The sequence below is a fragment of the Accipiter gentilis genome, chromosome 5, assembly GCF_929443795.1.
Source record: "Accipiter gentilis chromosome 5, bAccGen1.1, whole genome shotgun sequence".
NCBI classification, from domain to species: Eukaryota; Metazoa; Chordata; class Aves; order Accipitriformes; family Accipitridae; genus Astur; species Astur gentilis.
Window position 1 is genome coordinate 32,797,586 of NC_064884.1, and position 27,277 is coordinate 32,824,862.

The following is a 27,277-nucleotide window of genomic DNA, read 5'->3' on the forward strand; positions in this document are numbered from 1 at the left end:
CAGTCCACAAGAACTGAAGCGAGGGAGGAGGCCAGAAAATGCAGGGTGAAGAAGGAAGGATCCCAGCTATGTAGTCACATTGGCTTACTAATGCAGCCACAGGAATCATGACCAGAAATGTGGCAGGGGAAAAACTCTTGCAGTGGCAGCTTTCAGTTGATCAGATAAATGGTTAAATTACAACAGTATAAAGTATTAAAATAGCAGACCGAAAAACTACACTGTTCTTTTCCTCATTCCTCTGTATCTTATCTTTTCTGCTTGTAGACTGCAGATCTTTCTGTCTTCATGTGCAGGTGTCTCAATCATCAGTACTGACCAAACAGTAAATAGTAAGTTTTATATATCTACATTGGCTAAATTATCCCAAAGTGGGTAAATTATTCATTCAAATAATGTTCACAGATAAATTTGCATATGCTGACTAGGCAAGCAGTAGTAAGCATAGAGAACATGGCTCATGAAAGGTAGGAAATACATTCATGTAGCCAACTGCACATAATATGTGTTTGCAAAACTGCTTGTTGACATATTTTTGGGGTAACTTATGCAGCAATGTGTAAGAAATTATGTCTGTGAGAAACCCATGCACTTGCCTTTTGTGTTGGTGGTAATTTTGTTTCAAGACATTGAGAAGTTGCATTTTGTTTTGGCAAGTCCATGTCATCTATTTGTGTCATTTCTTATTCCTTACAGCAACAGAAAATAAGCTCAAATGCTTCAGAGGAGCCATGTTATAGCACCTCATTAATCTTCTCACTTTTTATTGTTGGTAGAGAGTAATTACTCCCTGCCCTATAAATTACAAAGGAAGGAAAAAGTCTATCAGTTAGACAAATTCATGCAGAATTAAATGTACAGTATTACTGACACAGCAGCTGCACTTCTGTCATGACAGTTAAAAACATATTACCAGTTCACATGGGACACACGTAATACCAGTGTATTAGACAAGGAACCCCTGCTGAATCTTACTTTTTTTTTTCTTTTCCAGATATGCACGCTTCTCATAAATGAAAGTGAAAAAAAACCCACCCAGGTTTCAAGTTCCATTTGTTGCATAATATTCTTTAATGGCTACCTAAGGCAGAAAAACCATCTATTACTCATTTCTAGCCAAAACATCTCTGTTGCATACAGCTGAATGTTGGAAGTGGATGTTACACTAAGCTTGGCATGACAAACCTATTAACCCACCATGGTCCAGCCCAAGCCTCGCCAGGGAAGCAGCAATTCTGTGGGGCTGAGGCTGGCGGCTGACTGCAGCACATCCCTCCTCACCGCTGCTCTGGGAAGGCTGGCAGGATCCCCTCAGAGCCACTCAGACCCTCATGGCATTAGCCAGCAGCTACGACTCATCTTTCTTCAACGCAACCTAACAGATTTTGCATTTCCTCACACCAAAGTGGTCCCCAAAGTCACCAACACTCTGTTTCAGACATTACTCTTCCAGAAAGTGATCTGAATGAGCAGCAGGTCAGGACACAACACCAGGTTGTTTGAGTTTCAAACAGCCCATGTATTCAAAAGTATATCAAAAGTATCCTGTAAGGCAAATAGGTTAATATTTGAATAATTGCCCAAAGACCTCTATTCTTTGATTTACTTCTGTTTCGGTTTTAATTTTGTTCTAACCTTAATAAAAATATTTTGAAATGTCAATAACAGTTTTAAAATCGTACTGTACTTTCTTCATATGGCTCCATCTAGCATCTCGGGTACTTATTTTTTAATTCAAGCATGTAGCATTAGTATCCAAGCTTGAAACCATAGTCACTTGATTTATTATATATGAATAAATATACATATTTATATAGATCCACAGATCACCAAGCTAAATAATTCTAACCCGTAACAGTCTGTTTCCAAATACAGAATCCAAAACCAGTTTCAACCAGGTTATCTTGGAAAATATAATACATAAAATGGAAAGATAAGAAAGCAAGTGCAGAGATTCTGACTGAAGATTTCTTAATTATGTCTTCATTCTCCAGCCTCAGCACTGCTCCACAAATCCCAGTGGGAACTGCCACGAGACATTTTCTTGATTCCTGTTTTCACTAGCTGATAAAATGTGGAGAACCCTTTGCGTTCCTATCCAAGAGCTCAGCTCCTCTCCAGCTCCACACTCTGGAGCACACATCCCACAGGAACTGAACAACAGTGCAAGTGTACGCACAGCAGCAGGCTCTGAAAAGGTAAGTACACATAACTCTGCATCATGGTGCATAAGAGAAGGCTTGCTGCTGCACATGGTAGTGAGTCAGGAGATGAGAAAAAGCCATAGGAAAAAAGAGACAAAGAGCATCCCACCCTTGATATGATGCAGCGCTGCAGACCCACAAATATCCACCAAATACAACAGGCATCAACTCTTTGTTGAACTTACATGAATGAATAGGTACCTGCAGGTAGGTTTTGGTTTAGATTTGATTCATATTCAAAGCACCTTCTAACAAATGGTTTGGGTTCTGTTTTGTTTAGGAGACAAGAGATATTTTTCTGAACTTGTCAGATGGAATTCAGCTAAACTCCTTGATATAAATGTGCAGATGTAAAAAGCAAAAGGGCATATTCTCAGACAAGAAATTGAACTGGCTCAAGTTCTGTCCTAAGAGCTTAAGCAATTGCTATTACTATCTTGAAAAACAAACAAAAACAAACAAACAAAAAGTTTAAAAATTGTAATTTCAAGTTTAGCAGCAAGATTCCTAATGCAATATTTTATTTCTGCTTTAAAAATCCATCAGTTCCCCTCAAAAATACTCTGCAGTAACTACAAGGGTGTAATAAGGTAGCATTGATAAATTAATGAATCATAATATTTCAATATTTTTTTATGGATGCAGTATGCTCTCATCATTACAAATTCATTTGGTCGGGAACTATGGTTGAAATGGGCTTATAGATCAGATCTATGCAAAATCATATTCAATAGGAATTACTCTTCTCTAATGGGGTGCTAATTCAGTTCAGTATTAGACTTCAGCTAACAATATGAGGATTAACGTGATCTTCTGTGTATCTGAATCTGTACTGAACTTCAAAGTTATCTCAGAACCTCTGACTGCAAGTATAAAATAATTTTTTTACTGCACCATCTTGTACAAGACTTATTCTTTCTACAGAGCAGCTGCGCACATGTCTAATGGTAGAAACATAGTACCTCACGTCCTCAGAACATCCAAGGATTAAAGAGGCAAAGAAAAAATAGCTTGAGACTGTTGATTGTACCAAAATGGGAATCTAAGGAATAAAAGTAGCTTCAATTAATTGTTCACCATGACAATTTTAGCGTAAAACCTAACACAGACAAAAAACCTGGACAGCACACTGTTCATTTTCCAGTTGCAGAAATACCTGTTCTAAACATTTCTGTAGTGATTCCCACATAATGATTCAGAGTATGCAGTAAATAAAACCTCCATTCCTTGACTATGCTGAGATGATTGACGTGTACAGTAAAGCTAGTGATTTCAGATTTATTAAGCACTGAAATACTTCCTTTCCATTAGATCCGTATTTCTTTTTTTTATTTCTACTTGGCATATTTTACTTGGACTAACTTATGTCTAGCATTACACTTTTTAAGGAGTCTCAGTTCTCACAAAAACAGTCTTGAATGTCTCTCACACTCAGATAGATGAAGTTGCAATGAAAACTCTGATTTTGAATATGGGATTCAGAACTGGCCAAAGGACACAAACCTTGTCCTTATTTTTTAAAATCTGCCCCTTGATGTCATCAGAAAAGGACCAAGTTTTTGGCAGACACAGACCTGAGGAATTTCTCTGGGATAAGGAGACTTTCCCCAAGTAATCTGGTATCAAGTCTATCCTACAAAGACCACCTCCACACTCCGTTCATTTTAGGCTGCTACGTGACTTAAACATGGTTCTCATCAGAAGTCATGAAATGGAGCTACTAGAGACCTGTTCTCACTTATTTCTTACCGAATCTCCCCTGCAATAAACAAGACAACTCATTTTGCTCTGCTCTCCTCGGTTTTAGTTCTGGAACAAACTGGAGGGACAGTGCAGAAGCGGGGCCAGTCTCTTAGGCAATGAAGCTTTCAGGTTGCTTGTCATTTCCAGACAGATCCACATTTGTTGACAATAAAGTGAATTAGAGAGAGAGGAAACAAGGCATGTCTGAGTCAGAAAATGGGTCATACATGAAAACAGCTTGAAGCTATTAATACCTAATGCTGCCATTTAATAAATAATAAAGAAGCTGGTGCTAGCCACACAGCGACATTTTAGATCTTCTTAAAAAGGCGGTCTTGGCCTAGGTAATTTTCTTAAATGGTTTTGGAAAACAAATGGTACAGACAACATTTAATAGTTTCTTATGTACTGATTTTTGTACTGAAACGCACCTCTCCCTCTGAAAAGTAAGATCTTCAGTGCTTTGCTGAAATGAAACCAGCAAAATCCTTCATCTTAAGTAAGGAATACAACGAACTGAGGGTCATGTCTCAGAGCTCATGTCAGAAGCAAATTAGAGAACATGAAAAACTGGTACATTAACTCCTTGATTCTGTGCAGTCATCCCTTACCTACCTATGAAATAAATAAATACAAGTTAGCTGAACATACAATTCCATATAAAGACTGAAATGGAAATACATTTATGCTGAGAAAAATGCTGGGTATGCGTGTTTAACAAGCCTGGAAATTATTTCTTTTCTATTTCAGATACTGTATTTAGTAATACCATTGTTAGTTTCCAAAATCATACTCACTGACTGAACACCTACTCGATACTTTGGATGTTTTAACCCTTGCTCACATGTAGCCTCGTGTCTTCTTTCTTATTCAAGCCTGCTCTGAAAACATTCTTGTCATTTTTACACATGTGATTTTTCAATAGCACTCTTCATTATAACAGTTGGTCACTTCACAGTCACCAATGAATGTTTATTTATAGGGGTCCTGTGTGGAAAAGCAGTAGTATCTTCATTTCACATGTTAGGACATGAGGCAGAAAAAGATATATGCACAAAAATTTAGTTCTGGTGTGTTTCAGCTTTGGGAAGGGTGATGTTACAATCTTATTGACATAACTTTATACACATGAGAAATACCAAGGCCTTAAAGAAATTAAACAATCAACACCCAAAACAGGATGTCACTGAGTCGTTTTGAGTGGCAGCTGGTGTTTCAGGAGTGATAGAAGCTCATATCTGCCACTTGGGCTACTGAATGAACCAACAGCCCAGCTAATCCATTACCTTCTGGGTAAATCCATAACAGACAGGAATAAAATGCAAGAGCTGCACATACCTGTTGGGAGGAAGATAGTTCTACACAGGCCCAGTTTCATATTCCCTGTTTCTCCCTGTCAGCCTTTTTATTTCCCCATGCTCTGCTACAAGCACTTTTTCTGTTTCAGTCCTGTTCATAGTCCCTGTCCCCAGTCCACGTCTCAGTCCTTGAGTAAATTCTACTCGTTATCTCCAGCTCAGCCTTCTGGAGTTTCTCCTTCAACTCTACTTTTCTGGTCCAACCCCAAACTCTTCCAGGTCCTTATACAATATCTACTTTCTCCTACTAGAGCACTCCGTCTTTTCTTCATCCATGTTGCCTGCCAGTTCACAGCAGCCTGCCACAGCACCTCACCAGAGGTTCAAAGTTTCTGTCCTACCAGATTCACCAGATTTCTTCACTGGCCCCATTGTGTTCTTTGACGAGACCACCTTTATTTACCCCTCATCCCATCTTCCCATCCTGCAAGCTTAGGTTTTTACTGCGTTTTGCTGGTGTGACTTTTGCCAAACTCTTTAGAACTAACACAGATGAAGCAGAAGGACAGTGAAAGCAGAAGAGAGACCATTTTTCTTATTCCCGATGTAGGGAGATATGGGCTGCACAGATGAACTATAATGTGGGTGTAAAATGGTTGGACTGCTAGTCTCAGCAGATTTTTATCAGCAGTTCAAATTTGGCCAGGTACTAGTAGCATTCCTGTGCAATCAATACTGAGGTGAATATTTTATTAACAACAGGGATGAAGGGAGAAATGACACCCCTGGCAAGTTAATGACTGATACCAAACTGAAGGGGAGGGGGGAAGCAGAGCTGTGGATATGCTGCAAAGCAAAGCTGCCAATCAGAAGGACCTCAACATGCTGGAGAAATGGCCCAACAGGTATCTCATGAAGTTCAGCACTGGAAACTGCAGAGCCATGCACCTGGGATGGAATCATCCCCTGCAGAAAATACAGAAGGGGCTGGAAAGCAGCTCTGCAGAGGATGACCTGTGGGTGCTGGTGGACAAGTTGAACAGGAGTCAGCAGTGTGCCCTGGCAGCAAGGAAAACCAAACACCTCCTGGGCCGTACTAATATAAACATAGACAAGAGACTGAGAGCAGAGCTTGTTCCCCTCTTCTTGGCACTTGCAAGACTGCTTCCAGTTCAGGGCTTCCAAGCTGAAGACAGTCTTTGACAAACCTGAGCAAGTCCAGTGGACAGCCACCAAGATGAAGAGGGGGCTGGAACAAATGACATATGAGAAGATACAGAGAGAACTGAATTTGGTTGGTCTTCTGAAGAGAAGGCTAAGGCACGATTTTGCTGTCTTCAACTATATAATGGAAGACTTCAAAGGAGAGAGAACCAGACTCTTCTTGGAGGCACACAGTGAAAGGACAAGAGACACCTGACACAACTTTGGGCAAAGCATATTGTGATTGTACATTAAGAAAAAGTTTTTCACAGCGAGAGTGGTTTGGCGCTGTAACGGATTGTCCTGTGTGGATGTGGAGTCCCTGTTCCCAGGTATCTACAAAACTCAGCTGGATAAGGGCCTGAGCAACTTGATCTAACTTGGAAGTTAGCCCTGCTTTGAGCAGGGTGTTGACCAGATAATCTCCAGAGGCCCCTTCAAACTTACATTACTCTGTGATTCTCATCTCCCAGTAACTCACCTCAGCCCACAGTAATAATTGCAGCCGTGCAGCTGTGCAATGAAGTAACCTCACACATTTTGTCAGAGAAGGAGGCTTTTGCAATCAAGTCAATATATAATCACTGAGAGAGGATGGAGCATGCACGACACATGAAATTTCATATAATTCAGCTATCAAATGCAAAAAAAATCCGACCGTGAATAGTGAGGCGCTTCAAGAGTTTGTAGTTTAAATTTGAGTAGGTTTTCTGGGGAAAAATCCGACAAAAATAACCCTGATTTGACAGCATCCCCACACTACCAAATATCAGAGCTATATCTATAATACAAAGGTGTCTAGGCTGTCCAATGAAAAAGGGGAAGGGGGGGGTGGTGGTGCATGAGTATAGCAAAATTTTCTTTTCCCTTCATGATGCTTAGAAAGTTGAGACCTTTTTGTCAAAATGTTAAAAAAAAAAAATATTTACCTGAGACAACCATCTAACACTGAAAATATGAGCCAAAGTTGGACAACATAAGTAACCAAAAAGAGAGGAACCTAGGCAGACTTAATAATAAGCAGCGTTACTAGAACTGTGTAAATAAAGTGGAGTTTTGCTCCTGGATGTTTGAAAATTTCTCTGCAGAATCAAATTTATTTCCAATTTGGTTGTTTTTTTTATTGCTTGGATCAAGAAGAAATATTCATAGTAACTTAACTTATCAATGCACAGCCTGCTTTAGCAATGTTTGACTCCTTAAGCTGCGGTATGCCTGGCAGATTCTTAATACATGCCTCTTACAATTGTACTGGTTCTGATACTGTTGCCATTAAAACTTTCAGCTATGTTTTTTTATATGGGTTTCTACCTCACTACCTTTCTCCATGAACCTAATTAGAATGCTCTCAGATATTTAATATTCAGCTGAACGACCCTTTCCAGGATTTGCCTGCTTTATCTCTTATTGATACCCCTGTAGATGAAAATTAGGATTACGTTTCTCATAGCATGGCAAGACAAAGCTATAAATACTTTTCAACCCATAAGTTCTAAACAAGCCAAAACTATTGCAAGGTAATGAATGTGCTACAGCAGCTCATATATTGGCAACATACACCTTTTTCTTTGCTTGTGTTTATCAATTTGGCTGAGGGAGCAGTATCATTTTACTGCAGAATGGAAGCAAACAGACAAAGCTGTTCTTTGACATATTAGCTCCCCAAAGATACCTAGATTTGGTGCACACTCTCAGCCATAGTATTCTTTGCCACCACTATGGTTTCCTGGATACAAGAATTCTGTGATGTGTAATTTGAAACAGGGATCTTACTGTCAAGTTCAAGTTGTAACTAATAACAGAAGTAGGGAACACTTATTTGAATTAACTTTGTTTAGACACCAGCTGATACAAGTTACAGAATAATCACTAGATACTGTTTGATCAAGATAGCTTAGCAAAAAAAATGTTTTAAGAATGCTTAGTAGCTTTATAATCTGAAAACACAGATGACAAGGTATTACGTGACATTTTAGTTTTGCCAAAGATCAGATTTTACAGTACTTGTTTTCAATAGTAAGATTAAATGACAGTTTTTAGAGTTAGCACCTTCTAAGCTTCCATCTGTTTACAGATCAACTTGAAGAAGAAAAAAAAAAGTAAGTTTCTAAAGACTGGAATATTTTTCATGGATTTATGAATTAATAGATCTTGTCTCACAAACCTGAATTAAATTTAAAGTGAAAAAAAAAATCACAAAAACAAACAAACAAAACCAACAACAACAACACAACATCAAAAAAGGAAATAGAAAGAAAGCAGTAGACAGTATATCTTCAATTTTTAACAGGCCTTTATGTAAAAACTGCAGTGGAGACTAACTGGAAAGCATATTATGAGTTTCCCGGTCCTGTAATTTAAGATCTGGGGTCTAAATTTTATGCTGTGTCATCTTCTGCAGCTGCTGCTTTCTTCACAGCATCTTCCTATTTTTATTTAGCATGAGCTGAGACTTTTCCTGTGTTGCAGCAAATTTCTCTTCCCATTTCTTCCCAGATTTGACACCCCCTTTGTAGCATCCTAGGAAGTTTTCCATAGTCATGTCTTAGCAGCACAAATCAGCACTGAAGTATGCTGTGGTCATCAAAGCAGTGTTTCTGCATGATAACAAGGAATAAAATAAGAGGGAGGGAAGACTGGAAGTAGCAATCGAATTGGACATTTGCACCACAGGTTGATGAGACACTGAAAAAAATTGTCAAAGGAGAAATACTGCTTTTCCCTAGAAAATCAATTAGAAGCAGTTTCCTTATTTGGATATGATGATCAAGATGGATAAATACACTACTTACTCTCACAGCTTACAAATGGGAAGTGAAATGCATGGGCATTAAATGCAGCCCAATGCTACCTAGATGCTCGCTGGTGTGTCATCCTCAAAGGGAGAGGAAAGCTGTCCCCTGTAGCATCCAACAGTTACTCTGCACAGATGCTCTTGCCTGGGTCCTGGGGAGGTAGGTTTCGAGACCTGGCAGCGTTGTGAGACAGCTGCACATGGAAACAGAATGCAACATATTCCAGCCATATTGTCTGATTTGAGATGGACTGCACTCTTGAACAGTCATTGTAGGCTGAAATTCCACCCACTAGATGTGAAGTGGTTACATGCATGGCTGTTCACGGTTAGTCACCAACTGCTTGTTTAAGAAGTCCTCTTAGTTACTTCTGACTTTCAACCTTTACTGTTATTTTTTACTTTTACTGATGGCTTCCATGAAGTGAGGAAAAGGAAGGCATCTTTTCTCATTTATATAGATGCTGGCTGTTGTGTCATAAGTTACAACTGTCACTACAATTGTTGGAAAACCCCTGAAATTGTTATGTACGTCTATCAAATAGGATTTATGGTAAGGATGGTCATATTTAAGCTCTGTGTTTTCTGAGGACCATATTTTCTTTTGCTAGTAAAAGGTTAAAATAAAATGCCCAGATCACTCCTGAATCCAGTATTGTTATCAATATCTTGTCAAGGAAGAAAATTATCCTGCAGATTTGTGATCTTCTTGTCTAGCAGGTATCACTCTGAGTATGAGCTAGGTTAAATATGTCAAGCAGTATCTCACACATTCATAGTCTTGCACCAGAAGAAGAAATGTCTTAGAATCATAGACTCATCTATGTTGGAAAAGACCTTCAAGATCATTGAGTCCAACCATCAACCATGCCCACTAAACCATGTCCTGAAGTACCCTGTCCATTCGCTTTTTTAGTATCTCCAGGGATGGTGACTCAACCGCTTTCCTGGGCAGCACATTCCAATGTTTGACAACCCTCTCAGTAAAAAAAGTTTTCCTAATATCTAACCTAAATCTCCCTTGCCTCAACTTGAGGCCATTTCCTCTTGTCCTATCTCCAGCCACCTGACAGAAGAGACCAGCACCCACCTCATTAAAACCCCCCTTCAGGCAGTTGTAGAGAGCGATAAGGTCTCCCCTCAGACTCCTCTTTTCCAGGATAAACAGCCCCAGCTCCCTCAGCCGCTCCTGATAAGACTTGTGCTCCAGGCCCCTCACCAACTTGGTTGCCCTTCTCTGGACACGCTCCAGCACCTCAATGTCTTTCCTGTAGCGAGGGCCCAAAACTGAACACAGGACTTGAGGTGCGGCCTCACCAGTGCCGAGTACAGGGGAACAGAGTTAGATGATGTAAGAACCCTCCCAGCAACTGGAATCTGAGCTTGGCAGAAAAGCAGAAATGCCTTGCCTTGCCCAGTGACACACTGATCAGGGTTCCTAATGAGCTGTGGTAAATCATGACCTTTGGCAGTTCACTGGAAAGGCCACCCAAATACATAGGGATAGTGTACGACCTCAGATGTGACTTCTCTCTGTACAGCAAATTTTACAAACAGCACCTGTAATAAACGCAATGAAAGCAGCACTTTAAATGAGAATGTTGAAGAACAGCATCTCTGCTCTAATTTCAGTTCTGATGCCTGAATAGATAACAGAAAACTCCCTGCAGACAGACCAGGGAGCTCATGATTAGTTTCAGTGCTTCATTGTCAACAATATCAAATTACCAAAATTACCAAATCTCAATTTCTTAGAAGAACTGGATGCACTTCAGTTGCAGGACTCTTCTCCTCTGTGTTTGTTTGGAGCTATGCCTTAGCTCTGGTTGGCCTTTCTTGTTGGTTTAATAAAAAATGCTGGCATTTGATGTTCACTTTGCAATTGCTGAAGGAACTGGTGCCAGCAACTAATGCTTTCCCTATCAGAGCAGATATGGCCAGCAGTGTTTGTTGTTTCAATAGCCTCAGACCAAGAGGGATCAAGGCCAATGACACAGAGTCAATTCCCTGTCTTCCTCTCAAGGGACATATTGCAGTGTCTGGCTGAAGGGACGTTACAGATGGTGACCACTTTGACTCTTTAGAAACAGGAGACGTACAGGTGGGATTAATTTCACATAACTTTGGACATCACTGGGCATCCATCTTCACATAGTAGGTATCTGTACCAGAATGAGTCACTTTAGCCATCTTTTATATTATAGAAAGAGAAACTTGCACTTTTAGAGCCTAATGCACCTGGTCTGTTATAATCAGGTACCTTAGAAAGAGACAATGTGTGCGTTCACAGCACCTCTTTCTCTCTTAGTCTGTGTCCCCACAGACTAAGGCTGCAGTCCATGTGAATGTTTAATGCTGTTGTCCCTGCCGCACACCATTTGAGGTGTTCTAGGTGATGACCCTCACGGACACTCACCTCCTACTCCAGAAAGGTATAGCTATACAGTAGGTCCTGTGTCATATCTGCTAGCTCCATCTGACCTTATGGCCTCTCAAATAGCACCAGGCGCCTAAGGAGTGGAAAATTGAATAAAGACCCAGGTGTCTACATTTAATCAGATGAACCCCATCCACATGAGCTGCCTGAACAACCATGGCTTTTAGCCACAAGTTGTAAATCCACATGTAAAGGACTTGGTATATGGAGCACTTCCTGAGTCTGTGGTTTATGCAAAAAATACAGAAGTGAAAAAAGTTTTCTTCAATAAGAAGAAAACTTTGAAAGGGAAGGTCAGAGAGAGCAGGTAAGATCCATCTCTGCGCCTTGGCAGAAAGGAGGATAATGAGGAGGCATAACAGCTCCTTTACCCCTTTCCACCGCTGCCCAGCCTTATTCAGGTGCACAGGGAGGCACAGAACACGTGTAGAGGCACCTCAACAACATGGGTTAGTGACTTTATGGTACAAGCACGCTTGCAGCAGGATCCACATCAGCACGTTCTCTAAGAAGAGCTGCAGAAACAGCAAAGTTGGTTTGTACAAGTCCCTCATAATTGTAATGTGTGAGTATCTCAGAACATTAACAGGTTTATCTTTACAACATTTCCATGAAATGTGATAACTCAGTGCTTTCCTGTCTCTTTCATTACACTCATCTATTGCTGTAAAATTGTCAGAGATGTCAGAGATGTCTGAAAACAGGAACACTCTGAGTGTTCAAGAAACTGCCTGAACACTTGAACTGTTCAAGAGAGGACCCTGAGAACAGATTGATGCTTTAGAGAAAAATAAACAAAACAAAAAACAAAACACTACATTACATAGTACTCCATGTTCTGGAATACCTCATACTACATAAAAAAAGATAGATTATCTTTGCATTTTGCATTCACTGTAACATTTTAAATTTTGAAAAAATCCTTCTTGTTTAGAACTCAACATGAGCAGCTAGAAAGATTCATAATGAATCAGGCAAGGTAAAAAAAACAACACATATTGGGATAAGTAACTGTTTTCCAGACTGATGGATATATAAATTACAGCAGAAGAGGGATCGACCTACATTTGTGATCTTTCTCAATTTTAGCAAGCATTAAAAATTAAAGCTGTGATCATATTGATTGGAACAGCAGTTTTAAAATTATTCAGAGTCAATTTCAGTATAATAATTGGGACTAAAGCTAAATAAATACTTTATTATATTAATCTAAACCTAGAGCCTGTGGTACTAGAAGACACTCACAAACTAGCCACCAAATGTGAGGGAGCAATGACTGATTTTTCATCTAGTATTTCTGTTTGTACGCTGATTTGCCCTGCCTCTGTCACTCACTACAGACTGCCAGACAACTCCCTCATCAGGTAGCTGGTAGGTACAGTCCATTTTTACATGGGTTTTGGCCAAATTTGGAAGCAGCACCAAACACAGGCTACAGAGAGCCTGAAATACAGGCACAATTTTACTTCAGGTCTAAGAAGTGCAGGGTCAGTGGGATGACACAGGAACATCACACACTGGCAGATCAAAAAGGATTCGTCTTTGCTGTTGCTTGTAGGAATTTACTGAGGTAAATTAGCTACTGAAAGGCTTCTTGGTGTTTCCCTGAATGAACAAAAACCTGCCAAGAAAAGACCAGAACTCAAATTCAGTAGTAAAGAACAAAAGAAATCTTTCAATTAATTTACTGTAATATCCATGACTACAAGATTTTCTGTAATAATAATCAACTACTAGTCAGCATTTAATAATTTAAAAAAAAACCCTACTATAAAAATGATCAAGAAAATAAAATATAAGTGAGATTTTAAGAGAATTAAAAACATAACTGGTGCTATGTCTTCTTCCTTTTACTGGAAGATACAGATATTGTAAGATAAGGGAAAGGTATTTTAGTTTGGCTCCCTATAAAAACAGCCACACAGTCAGACATAAAAAGGGTCAAGTTAAAGACAGCACAATTTGAATTAATTAAGCCCCTTCTTTTTTCTCAAATTCTGATGTCCCATGATTTGGAGACTCCAGAAACGAGGAGATTGGTATGGGTTTTGTATTCTTTACAAAGTCATTCTTTTCTTTATGTATCATTATGTTCTTCAGCGAGATACAGAAGCCTGTCATTATTTTGCAATAAGAGACAAAGCCTTTTGGAAAAGGAAACATTATCTGAAAGAAATAAAATGTAACTTCAGAATTAATACACATGTAGCTACACATGTCTATAGGCAGCACGATTTTGAATACTTATTAAAAAAATCAAATGACATTAAAAGTTTTCCTTATCACATGCAGTAAGTTTTGAGTTTTGTGACTGAAGATTTTTAACATTTTATCCAAGTATTAACAAAATATAATTTCAGCTCCAACCTACAGCAATTATCTATTGTCCTAGGCACTTGTACCACTGAATGTAGCATTTGCATCTCAAATCCAGAATATAGTAGGATGATACAATGCAAATATTTCTGTCTTACATGCCAAACAGCACAATTCTGTCACACAGCAAGTTAAATGAGAATTGCAGAGGAGTCTTCTGGGTCTCAGGTTACATTATTTACTATAGAAGCAGGCAGCCATATCATAAAAGGATCATGATCCTTTTTAAATTTTGTTAGGGCCTTTGGTGTGAGAATTTTTGCCTTTACCAATCCTGTTGATAAGTTGTTCCAGAAACTCACCATTTTGGTAGTTAGAGACCTTCCAATCTCCAGCATCAATTTATTCATTGCCAGATTACACTGCCCCATGCTCCCTTTTCTGCCCTAACCCAGTTGAAACCAATGAGATAAGCCAAATGAATAAAGCAAATTGGAAATTCATGAATTACAATATTTTTCAAAGAATTTGTTCTTAAACCCCATGATTAGATATATAAATATTTCCCAAACACTGAGCATCTATTCAAATTATTTTTAACGGCCTATTGGTGATTGGATTTGTGCCAAAACACAAGAATAAAGACCTAATATTTAATGTTGTGAGGGTGATAACTTTGTAAATACAATCTTGCAAAAAATGAAAAGGAAAAAAGGCAAAGATTTTATCAATTTAATTCCAACAGTACTATGTCTGTTAACAAAAGATAATCACAGCAAGCACTTTGATACACATTTCTTATTACCACATAAGACGCGCTTCACAGAATTATGGCTGGAAGGGACCATTAAATCACTTGTATAACACCATAGGCAGATAAACCACCTGGATATCCAAGATCATAAATTCACCTAATTACTGCTGCATTAAGCCTCATCAACTGCATATGGCTAAAACACATCTTCAAGGGAGACGCCCATCCTTCATCACAAGTGTCAGGAAATGGGGAATCCAGCACTGGCCTTAAACATTCGCTCCAACAGTTAAACTGATAAAGTATGTTAATTTTATTTTGAAGTGTCTAACCTCAATTCACTGTTTAAAAATAAGAGGACATTATTTGCATAGTTCAACTTGTATTTCCAGGTGATTCTTGGTTTTGATTCCTCCTCAAGTAAAATACCCCAACTATAGTTCATTTTCTGTCTGTGTATTTCAACTTCACAAACTCACTACTCCACTGTTTACATATCTGAGGTCACTTACTTTTCACCATAGGTTTGCATGGGACATTTGTGTAAAAAAACCATTTAATCCAATGCAAAGTGCAGTTTCACTCTTAAGTCACTAGTAATCTTTCAAGATCTTTATGCTCTGACACGTATTCAGTCTCCCTAGAGGTATTGTATTTGGTTGCACTAAAATGCATTTTGTTTGAACCAATTCAGTTAACGGATCACTGTATTGGACAGTCTGACATAACCATTATCTACCATTTCACCAGTCTTAACTCCACCTGCTCTCCAAATAGTTTGCAAAAAGTGCAACTATCATCTGGGTTTTTTGACCAGATTCTGCTACCAGATTCTTAGTCGGGCTGACTTAAACTGTCTTTAAGACCATACGTTGCTGTTCACAGTAATGTGTCATATTGTGCAAGTAAGTCTGGCAGAGTCTGACCCTCAACAGGGAAAAAACCAACTTGCTTTTATTTTTTCAGAGGCGTTCCATTTCTAGCAAACTCACCTGTATCTCTCCAATAAACTGATACAGACAGAGTTTAGGAAAAAAAAAAATACACCTAACTCTTCACTTTGCTTCACTGAAGCCCAGTATAACAGGCTGATGCAAAATTATGCTATTAACCTTGCACAAACATTACCACTGTGGTCTTGGTGTGTATGACTATATTTCCTTGGAAGCTACAGTTCTATCACTTTCTATCACTTACTTCAAAAATTACATAATTGTTTTCACAACTGACAATAAATATTTAAACCAAGGAAAATTATTCCCTCCCTCCCCTTCAAAGATACTTTAATCTTTCTATTCCAGACAAAAAACAATAACCCTTCCATTCAGGGACAAAAATAAAAAAAAAAAATTAAAAAAAACAACAAACAAACAAAAAATCTTATCTTTTGAAATGCAACATACCAGATTTATGGTTAATACATATCACCCTCCAATGAAAAATGCAGGTTAATATGTACACAGCTCTTAAGATAGCTCACGAACGTGGTACTGACTGAAATATTGTCACCGAGTCAACTTTAACAGTTTGATTAGGAAGGATATTGTGCTTCTGAATTACTTCCTATATAAGCCACCTCTCACACTGTAAAGGAAACCAGAGGAGAAAAATACTCTTACTACCAGCTAAGAGCTGAACAAACAACCACTCACCTCCAAAAGTGTGACAGTGGAAGTCTTTTTAGTATACTTCGGACAGTAATTCTAATATATTACAACAAGGACATGGTTTGCCATTCTTTAATCAATTATGATTTCACGTTTTCCCAGGAAACATTTATACTCATCATCCAGTTTGTTTCTCATTTATGTACAGTTTTCAAAATTTACAGCTTGCAGTCACAGTGGGCTGTGAATTACAGTTTTGTTTTATTCTACGGTATTCTTTTATAGTTTAGATATCGTGGATGATTCAGTTAAACCACATGGTCCTTTACACAAAAAGAAAAGATAAGGGCATACATACTTCCACATTCTAATTTTCTCTGTTCATCTGCTTAAAGAAGAAGGAAAAATTATCTGTAGCATTTACCTGTAGAAGGCCGGAGGAGCAGCTTCCCTCATCCCAAAGCTGCCCTGTTCATTCTCAAGGTAATAGGGTACCTGCTGGCTATGATGATGGATGAAGGGTGAGAGCTGAGGCGCTGTTTGCAAGAACACCACTGGGCTTGGTGGGACATTGTTCAGTGAGTGAAATCCTGCCAGGCTGCTGGACCCAAAAGATTCAGAAGTAGGGGCATAACTGAGAGTAGTAGAGCTGTACACTGGAGCTGTAGTACCAAAATCATAAGTGGCCCCTTCGGGGTAGTTAAAAACTCCTGTCTTGTTGCTCTCCACGTACATGTCGCTGAGCGATCTTTCCAGGGGAATCTTCAGCTGAGGTCTGCTCAGTGTCTCCAGTTCAGTGCCTTGAATCTGGTGCAGCAGGGTAACTCCAGAGGTTTTGGTGTGAAGAGTCATGGTCAGTGCTAATGGCAGTGAGCAAGGAACATATCTGCTTTTACTGTCAACAGCGAGATCGGCAGCTGGCAGTCCACCTAAAAAAAATACCACAACCTATTCTGAGGCTCAGCAGAAATCATTATAAAGCAGCACTACACAGGTATCCCTCTAATGTCGGCGAGGAGGAGAATACAAACAAATGCAGAGCGAGCACTGAAAACGCACATTCTCTCTCTCTCTCCTCCCTCCCTCTCCCTCTCTCTAACTTTTAGGAACTCCTCATCTGCACTAATATGCATTACAAGGTGCTGGCTGTGAGCCAGGAGCTCTTGCCTTGTGCCGACGTTGGTTCAAACATCACTTCAGAAACAATTAGCTTTGGAGTTATACCAAATAATTGTCCCACTAAATGTTACTTCATTCTTACTAGTCGTTTAATTTTTCACTTCGGGGCAGCCAGCGCTCCACGGCAACTAACGGGAAAGAACACTTAAATCCGACCAGGAAGAGTAGTCCAGTGGTCAGGCAGATTACTGCCTTTTATTTCCTCAGCGGGCTCCAATCTATCTGTTCTTATCTCTCCTCTTGTTTGATTCATTTTCATGTTTGCTAGAAATATGTAATGTGTACATTGTAATGACCCTGAGTAGGACTGTGCTGTAACTGAGACAGGACAAAGCAGAATGTGTGTGTGCAAGCGTGTGCGCCTCTGTGTGTGTGCAACAACCCGCAGTCAGTAAAACCAGCTAACAAATTTAACGTGTGTATGATATCTATGTAGAAGAAAAGTTTTACAATATAGTTCCATCAGTAACAGAAACTTGAAGTTATTAGGGCGTAATGGTAACCTTAAAAAGCAAGGAAAAGCTTTAGATTAGCCTAGAAATTTCTGTCTGCTTCTTTTTAGGCTGTAAAATGATGAAATAAAGCATCATTCAGACTCTGCCCAGGAAGATCCTAAAAGTTAGGAAAAGATTATTTGATTGCATGATACATGAACTGAATACAGGAAATTCTTTTTCCTAGTCCTGCAAACAAAAGCTCAGCAAACTTGAATTTTGAAATCAGACTAGAAAATCAAGTAATCTAAAATAATCAAATAGGATCAGCTTTAAAATAAACTGAAATGCCTCTCAAAGTTATATTTAGAAAAAGAAAAAAAAAGTGGAAGAGGGAGAACATAATGAAAAGGTGTGGCATGCATGCTTCATCTTGCAATCTCATTCCATATAATTTTAACTTTGCACAAACCAGTTCTCCTGAACTAGCTAAATGAAAACCTCCAGAAACTGTTTCAAGCTCTCTAGCTTTATTGCTGTGGTCTGTGGTTCAGTCAGTGAAATAGGCTAATGCCAACCTTAAACACATTAATATATGGGCTCCAGTTAGTATGCTTTGAATACTAGCAAAGTCTACGCTATACTTAAACAACTCCACAGTTATTCGGCATAACCTTCAAAAAAACCCAAGAAACCGAAAAACTGAATATGCAGGTCACTAATAGCTTCAAGAAAAGTTTACTAAAACTAGGTTTATTTTAGTAATAATACTATGCTTTCAGAACTTCTACTAAAATAGCCAAAGTTATTTATATATGCAAGATTATTCTGAAGCAATATATATTTTTACCTCCACAGGCACACAGCTAAGACAGCAGCACGCACGTAAATATGTACTTGATAGATTTCCTCACCCACCCAGCCACCCTCCCTACCCTGTTCAAATTTCAGATTGTAGACTTTGATCAAAGAGATAAGCTTGTTTAAACAACACTGGACTAAACATGTTACCAGTTAAAAAAATAATAATCAGACGATCATACCCAGCAGTTCAGAAAGTCTTCGAAGAGTTAGTTATTCTGAAAATATGCCAGACAGTGTGAGAGAAAAAAAGAGCGTGTGCATGTTTGCATAGAGTGGGCAAATGTGCATCTGCAGAGAATCACAAAACAGCAAGCAAGCACAGCTCTCAGCAGCCAGTCTGCTGGACTACACAGACTGAAATGAATGGCAGTTACGATTTAAGGTCAGTCACTCTTATAGATTTCATTTCAAGCTTCGGCAATACATAGAAAAAGCATTATCTCATATTAAACTGCATAATCTGAGAATGAACATGAAGCTGCCTGCCATAAGAAGTACCCACTTCTATAGTGTTTTACAAAATGGACTTTAAATTTTTTATTTAAAGCATTATCCAACATGTATGCTGTGTTAGAATTACTATAATGACATAAAATAATAGGCTCCAGCATAATAGCTATGCAGAAGACAGCAGATATAAGCGTGCATACAGACAGTTGACTTCTGAGTACGTCCTGTGCAACCTCAGTGCTCCTTGCATGCAGTTTTTTAAAACACGTTTAATTATTTTGGGAGGGTTGTGTGTTTTCAGAGAGACAAATATTTAAAATTTCCACCGTATGCAAACAGCATTAAAACACACTGCCAGTGTGGAAAGTTACATTCCTGTCCCCTAAAAGTGCTCAGCAATAGATAGCTGCAGTATCCGTGCAGCACACAGCCTAGTACACTTCTCAGAAGAAAAAAAAATGTGAGTGCCACCAACAAGATCTTAGAGGCTGGCTTGGAATCCCTGTGGTAGCATCCTGTAATGTTTGGCTTACTTCTTCTGTGGAAGAAGAGCAAGAGAACAAGAAAGGGCGAGGGTGAGGTGGGGGGGGGTTACTCAAGCCAAATCCCATGAAGTTGATTTTTTTATTTGTGTATACTGCAAAAAATCAGATTTTGATTCTGCATACTATATATGGGACTTTTAGGTATAAAAAAGCTATGAAATGCAACAGATTATCGGGGGGGGGGGGGGGGGGGCGGCGTATTTTTCTTGTCCTGCTTGCTCCAAATTAACACAGGCTGCCAATTCACCCTGCTTTAGAGATGGCATTAGATGCATCTGCTTATGGGCCCGCCCCCCAGAAAAATGAGAGCTAAGTTTCTAAAACCTGAACTCTGTGCTTAAAGGCCAGGACTTACTCCACCACCCAGTTTAATCACTCTGGTCTTATAGTGTCACTTTTTACATGTTACAAGCACAATAGGGAAATGCGTACAGAATATAACAATATTTGGTACTTTTTACCACTGGACATGGAGTTTATGCAAACATTTGGTTTCACTAAATCCCACTTCATGTATGCTTTTAAAAATATGCAGATCTCATACAGAAGGGTTTGCCTCATTCACTGTGTAGTTTTTTTAAAAAAATCACATGTAGGTACAACAGAGAATAATAAAAAATAACCCATGAATTGGCTGCAGCATCATCATTTCCAGAGCTAGACAGAATTGTTCAAAAAATAGTCAATGGGAAATCTACCTTTTCAGATTTGGTAATTTCTGCACTAATGTATATTCAACTGCAACCAAGATGCCCTATGTATTTCTCTCACCTAAATGAAGGCCCAATATTCTTTTGGAGTTACCAAGCACACTCTACAGGAGAAAGTCATCTATCCCAGTCTTCCTCAGACACCCATAATAAATAGAGGGAAACTGGTTCTACAAAATCTGAAGATTTGCTGAATTTATGTCAGGTATAGATTGGGTTGTTGCTATATTTCTGAGGTTTGAGAATATACAAATAAAATTAATGCTGGTTTTGATCCATCCAGATATACGCATAGACAGTATGTATGCATGTGTTAAAATAGGGAAGAAACAAGAAGGAAAGAGAGAATAGCAATTAAGGAATACTAAAGAACCAGGAGGGGACAGGCCACTGTGGCTAAGGAGCACTACAGACATGCAGGCAAGGAAGATCAAAGCAGAAACTGCATCTTCATACACAGTGATTTTTAGTGAGACTGAGTCAAGAAATGAGTTTTTGAAAGAGTGAGGATTCAGACATGAGCTGGAAATGAGAAACGAATTGATTAAATGAATAGAAGTGACTGATGAAATCCTGTGTTCCTCTTTTTAAAATGTCAAACTTTCTATTTTCCTTTTCTAGATATGTCCGAGTTCCAGTACCCAACTCAGATTTTCCAGAGTGAGGAATTTACTCTAAATTGCACTAATAAAATACCAAATGTAGTAACATTAAAACTAAATCACATCTATGGCTCTGTGATTAAATTAGCATCATTTACAGATGAAGAATATTTAGATACATTTCTAAAGGCAAGTTCTGCTCATTTCAATTCATTGAACAGTTTGTTTCTAGTTTTTACATTTCTGTCTTTTTTCTCTTCTTCTTTTTCTTTGTTGTTGTTAACAAATGACTAGAGTGATCAGATTAAGCTGAGGCATGCATAGTGCAGTTTGGCTCAACTGGACCATCAGTCCAACACCCTTACCAGCTACAAACAGGAGGTTACCGAATCAAATTCAGGATTCTTACTATAACAGACAACGTGAACATATTTTCACTTCAAAACTGGAAAATAGCTAAAAACTAAAAAACCAAAAATATTACTCTAACTTATCTAAATAACCAAAAGAAGGTTTGGGGATTTCCAGTGCCATCAGCAATTTTCTATTAACTAGAAGTCCTGAAAGTCAGTCAGAGAATGGTAACAAAATATGTTCAGTTTATATGGAGGGGGAAAAAAAAAAAAAAAAAAAAAAGAAAAAATAAAAAGAAAAAGAAAAAAAAAAAAAAAGAAAAAGAAAAGGAGGAAGAAACAGCCTGAACAGATTCTTGATTCTGAACAAGATAAAATAACAGTTTGAGGGAAAAGGAGATCAAAGTAAAAACACTACACAAAGACTATTCAAATTACAGGAATTTTTAAAGATTGCAAAACTCTTAATCCTATCTTGGGCTTTTTCAGCACTAGTTTTAGTAAGTATTCCAACAAAAAAATGGTAAACTTAGAACTTAGAACATATACTATAAATTTTCCATAAACCTGCTGACAGTGAGAGACCATAAACTTCGTCACTTTGGTTACACAGCTATAAAGATAGGAGCTTTTTTTAGCTGCTGCAATTAAAGAAGAATCTATTGCACATAACAGGAGGAACATTATGTTTTTCCAAGATTCCACTGTAACATTACAGAGAAATTATGTTGTGTTTAGTCCAGTGAGGAAACTCCTCAAGATAGACAGCTGGAGAACAGCACCATCTACCCCACTGCTTTATAAATCTTCTCTGGAAAAAAAAAAAAAAAAATAAAGCCCTTGATACCACTAGGCAAAGCAAAAGGTATGTTTAAAAATTCCTTAGGCTCTTAGTAGAGATAAGTGCTTCACCCAAGTTATTGGGAGTTTTTGACATTTAAAGTTTTATAAGTTGATACTAAGATGTATACGTTTTTATCCCCTTACCCCCAAATAATTTACCAAAACCAGCCATGGCACTGAAAGGCTGGACCCAAGATTTTTCATTCTAAATTTACATTTTAGGTTGAGTTTACTGTTGAAATGGGACCTTCTGCTTTCACATGGCAAATGCAAGTAGAGAATTTGAGAACATTTGCTCAAAATAGTTCCTATTCCAAACAGGGAACTGTGGAATACAATTGTTCCACACATATGTTTATTAAGTTACAACATTTAAATAAAACTTCAGTATTACCTATACTTTGTGTGAAAAGATCTGTTACATACTTTGAAATTAGCTGTGTAATCAAGAGAAAAATTATGCTGGGATGTCAGCATAGCCTTTTGATAAATTATTCTGATGCTTTAAATTTTAAGACTTTGTTTACAGCTATTTATGATACTATCAGATTTTAGCTATTCAGGTGGAAATTTTACAAGTTAGTGATGAGCTCAGAGACAATAATTTGGACGTATCTGAACCAATTGGAAAGAAATTTTTTTGCTTTTCTCTCCTTAAAGATTTCTAGAAACCCTTTTTTGAAATGAGAAACCCTTTCTGCTGTAGCAGATGAGGGTTTTGGAACAGGAACTTTGAATCTGGCAGGGAGCTGAAACTGTGTCACAAAACTGCCTTTTACTATTCCTCTGAAAGTCCATCCACACTTGGCCAATTTTTCAGTCCTTGAAAAATTGCAAGTTTTTAATAGTTAAGATTTCTAAAAGTTCTGTCCTGACTGAGCCTGCTCTCTTCTCTCTCAGATCCTAGTCCCGGTTAGGCTGGGCACAAAACTTCCCAAAAGAGTGAATGACATGCTACCGCCCAGACTGGTATAGATACAGAAAGTTTTCCCCTTTCATTACTCTTCTAGGGCAGAGTAAGAGTCTGGGCTTAAATGCAGATTATTGTGTCAGTTATAATACTGAATTTCAGTCCCAGAGGTACACAGACTGAATTTCAGGGCACCATCTGCCTTTTCAATTCAGCATTAGAAAACAATATGTAGAAACATACCCTTTCCTAAAGGAGTAGAAGGCATGCTGTAATATAACTGTCTTGTGCATTTCTTCAGTTTTTTGTACCTAAGAAAGATAGGAGAGGATAAGACTAAATAATTGTGCCCAACTCAGAATAAATGACTTACTACATACATAAAATGGGCCAAAATACCTGAGCACTCTGGACAAACTCAAAAGATATTAACAAATACTGATGTTTCAAAGAGTTAGCAGATGTTTTTGCGGAGGCAGCAAAACAGAATAAAAAAAGACATTTCTCTACTTTCCTACACAAAAGGTTAACCACTTCTGAACAAAGATATTCACTGGTAGAAAAGCAACAGTACTGTGATTTCACATTAAGCAACATTCCCTGCTTAATCACAAACACAACATCTTAGCAGACTATTTCTCATGGATCTAGTTTCATCTAAAAACAAGAATGAGCTCCAACATGCAAAACTGGAGCTTAGTATCCCATGTTCATATTCATTTGTTCTGTTTATATCAAAGACAAATTGAATGGAGTGACTGATCCCCATGAGTTAGCGTTCTGGAAATAGCCTAGCAAGAAAACTTTGAAAGTCTTCAGAAGGAAGACAGCTTTGTATCTATTGAGTTTGGCTTAAGGGTGAGACATCTTCAAAATGAACAAATATTACCATGTCTGGGCTCCCAAAAATGGTCAGAAATGAGACACATGCTTAATCCCATTTGTGTGGTGATATTAACAAAACTGACAAGTTTTGTTTATGAGATTCAAGGCATGAAAGCATGAAGAAGCCTCTTAGATACCATTATAAATTTGTAAGTGTGAAACTTGTATTCCACACTTGTAAATTCTTTGTTTAGTTTAACCTTGAAGTCCCCCTGGGGTGATTTCAGGCTAACTGGCACACACTCCAGTACTCTACCCCTACAGATGAAGTACCATTAGTATAACATACAGTATAACACAGCTCTTCAGATCACTTAGAAGATGTTTTGTACCTCTGTTGAACTACACAGACCAATTTGAATGTTAGTAATACGGGAATCTATGTGGAAAAAACATCTTCCAGATACCAGGATTAATTAAAAAATAGCATGTTTTTGACATGGAAGAATGGTAGAGCATGTGGAACACATACAAATATTTTCTTCCCCCTGCCTTTGCCCCCACCCCTTCCCCCAGCATCTTCCATTGTTTCAGCATGTTTGCTTAGTGGATGTCAGCTCCATTTGCTAATCAGTCATATTTCATAATTAGTTGGCCTCACTTACAGTATTATTTCTCAAGACTCATTTTCCTGCCAAATCCTTGACTGTGTACTGAGCAACAAGAGCCTCTCAGACTTCAGGTTTAAATGTGTGCATGCAGGTGCTGTTGTGCAAGTGCACCCAGGGGCATGCAAAATATGCATGATGATGTTCTCCTCAGGTAAACTCTCAGCTCTCTCCTCTCAAATACTGCACCATAAGACTACTATTTTCATATCTCTTGCTCTAGTTTCAAGTTATACTGCAACTGATACCTAAAACAGATCCAGCTCCATTTTTTCACAAGACACATTTACTAACAGAAGAAGAACTAAAGAGAACCACAAGTGCTTGGCCATTTTATAATCTCCACACTTAAAGAAGAGGCCTCAAATTAGGCCTATCAATGTGTGGCCTTCCTGTTACCCTTACTCCCTCTTGGGTCTCCCGGTACAAGAAACAAGTCCAGGGGCCCCAATCTGGTCAGGATATATGACAGTCTCAGGTAGCAGAGCCTGCTCAAATTGTAGGAAAAAAGGCTCAGGGAGACCTTATGGCTAACTAAAACCATCTGATCAGAGAATACAGAAAATACAGAGACAGACTTTTCTTGGAGGTGCACAGCAACAGTCCAGGAGGCAATAGGACACAAGTTGGACTATGGGAAATTCAGATTAGATATTAAGTATAAATTTTTACCATGAGAGTGGTCAAATACTAGAACAGGCTGTCCAGAGATGCTGGGAACTCCCCGTCCTTTGAGGATGAGACTCAACTTTGAGTCCAATACTCAATTGGACAAGTCCCTGAGCAACCTGATCTAAAAATATCTTCTTTGAGCAGGAGTTTGGACTAGGTGACATCTTAATATCCCTTTTAATTTATTTTATGATTCTATGCATCTAATACACAGATCTGCAACAAAATACTCAGAAGATATTAATTGCTTCAATGATGGCCTATTTTCCCATTCAGCTCAGATGGCTGATTTCAAGATCCCATTTCACGATTTCAACCCTTCTGCTGCTCTTTTATCAAGTCATTTGCCTTTTTTAATTGGTCTGCTATTTTCCCTAGATTAGATAGGAATTAAGGAATCTCCATGGACAAATTTACCCTTTCCCTCAATTCATCTACTCACTGGCCTGATCAATGTATTAGAGTGTCAGTTCCTCATCATAATCTGAGTTGGTTGGCGGGAGGGTGGGGTGGGGGGGGTGGGGGGTGTGTGTGTGGGGGTAATCTATTAGCCTCACTGTACCTTCTCAGCATTTCTGTAAACTGCTCCAGTCCTTATCCAAAATACCTTTGCTGCCCATTGCCCCAGTAATGGACCTACCTGTTCTCAGTAGTCAATGGCACACATATGTTTGAACACCCACCAAGACTAAGCCATCTTTTGTGGCTTCCACCAAAAAAAACCCAGCTGCCTCTTTTGATGGAAATGACCATCTTCATCAAAAGACTCATACTGAAATATCATTCCATGGGTCTAATTCCCCCGTCAATGTTTTTCCATACATACATATGATGCAGTGACATGTACAGCAAAATGACCAGTGTCGAAGGTCCAAGCATTTAGAAGGTAGAGACTAACCCCAAACCAGAAGACAGGGTAGAATCAATATTATGGCATGATCTAGTTTCTTCCCTCTCTTTCTCTCCAGTAATGGTATTCAAATATATTACATTTGGTTTTAACACCTCACACATTCATATTTCCTACCTAGAAGCTGATCCTCCAACTGAAAGGTCCTTGTGGTGAGGCTAAACCTATCACCTCAAGAAGTTATACTTACTGTGACCGTGAGGCCAAGATAACCCTTCACCCAAATGGCTTGGAAAAGTCTTGGTGCTTCAGCATCCCATTCTTGTCTACCAGCTGCTGGTAGCAGAAGTCCCTCATTTTCTGGGCATCTTCAGAGAATTGGATTTGCTTTAGTTATTCCACAATCAATCTTCTCTGCTATTGCAAGCATGGCTACATGTATCTGTGAATAACCTGCAGCCAGCACATCAAGTCCTTTTGTGTACTTTAGGTTCTCTCTACCCTATTAGAGATTATCCCAGAGCCATTGGACTGTTGCCAGTGCCACACAAGGAAGGTGTGTCAATTTACCTCTGGGCCTATTCTCACAAACCTCAAAGTCCAAAAGGAAAAGTCCACAAGGGATGTCAGTTGTTGAACTAATCAGTGTTGCTATACATTTTTCTGTATTCCCTTCTTGATGTCAAGAACTGGCTTTTTATTGCCACCACCAGTCCAGCAACAACTACAGCCACATCTGAGTGGCTCATTGCTGCCACTGGTCATCTGTCTAGAACATACTCTAGAAAAGCAGTCAGACAGCAAACGTTCAATAAAAATTTTCATGTCCAGCACGGAAGGTACTGGCTGCAGTCATCCTGTGCAGACCCTGAGTGAAACAGCAAATTCAATATTCTAGATAGAAAAACTGTGGTAGATGTTGTAGGGAAAGATGTCATGAGTGAATAATTCAACAGGCCTTTGTAACTGGGAGCTGTCTTCTGTTCTGGTATACTTTTTAAAATTCTCAGTCACCA

At 38.7% G+C, this 27,277-nt stretch overlaps 1 protein-coding gene across 1 annotated transcript in view; it reads right to left on the bottom strand.

The window, feature by feature from the left end:
* The window catches only part of ESR1 (estrogen receptor 1), a 115,886-nt gene extending 98,605 nt beyond the window's left edge, over positions 1–17,281 (bottom strand). The window contains exon 1 of the mRNA XM_049801290.1: positions 16,781–17,281. Coding sequence (XP_049657247.1) covers positions 16,781–17,208 — 428 coding nt within the window. The 5' untranslated portion in view covers positions 17,209–17,281. The remainder of the gene's footprint in view (positions 1–16,780) is intronic.
* Between the last annotated feature and the right edge of the window lie 9,996 nt (positions 17,282–27,277).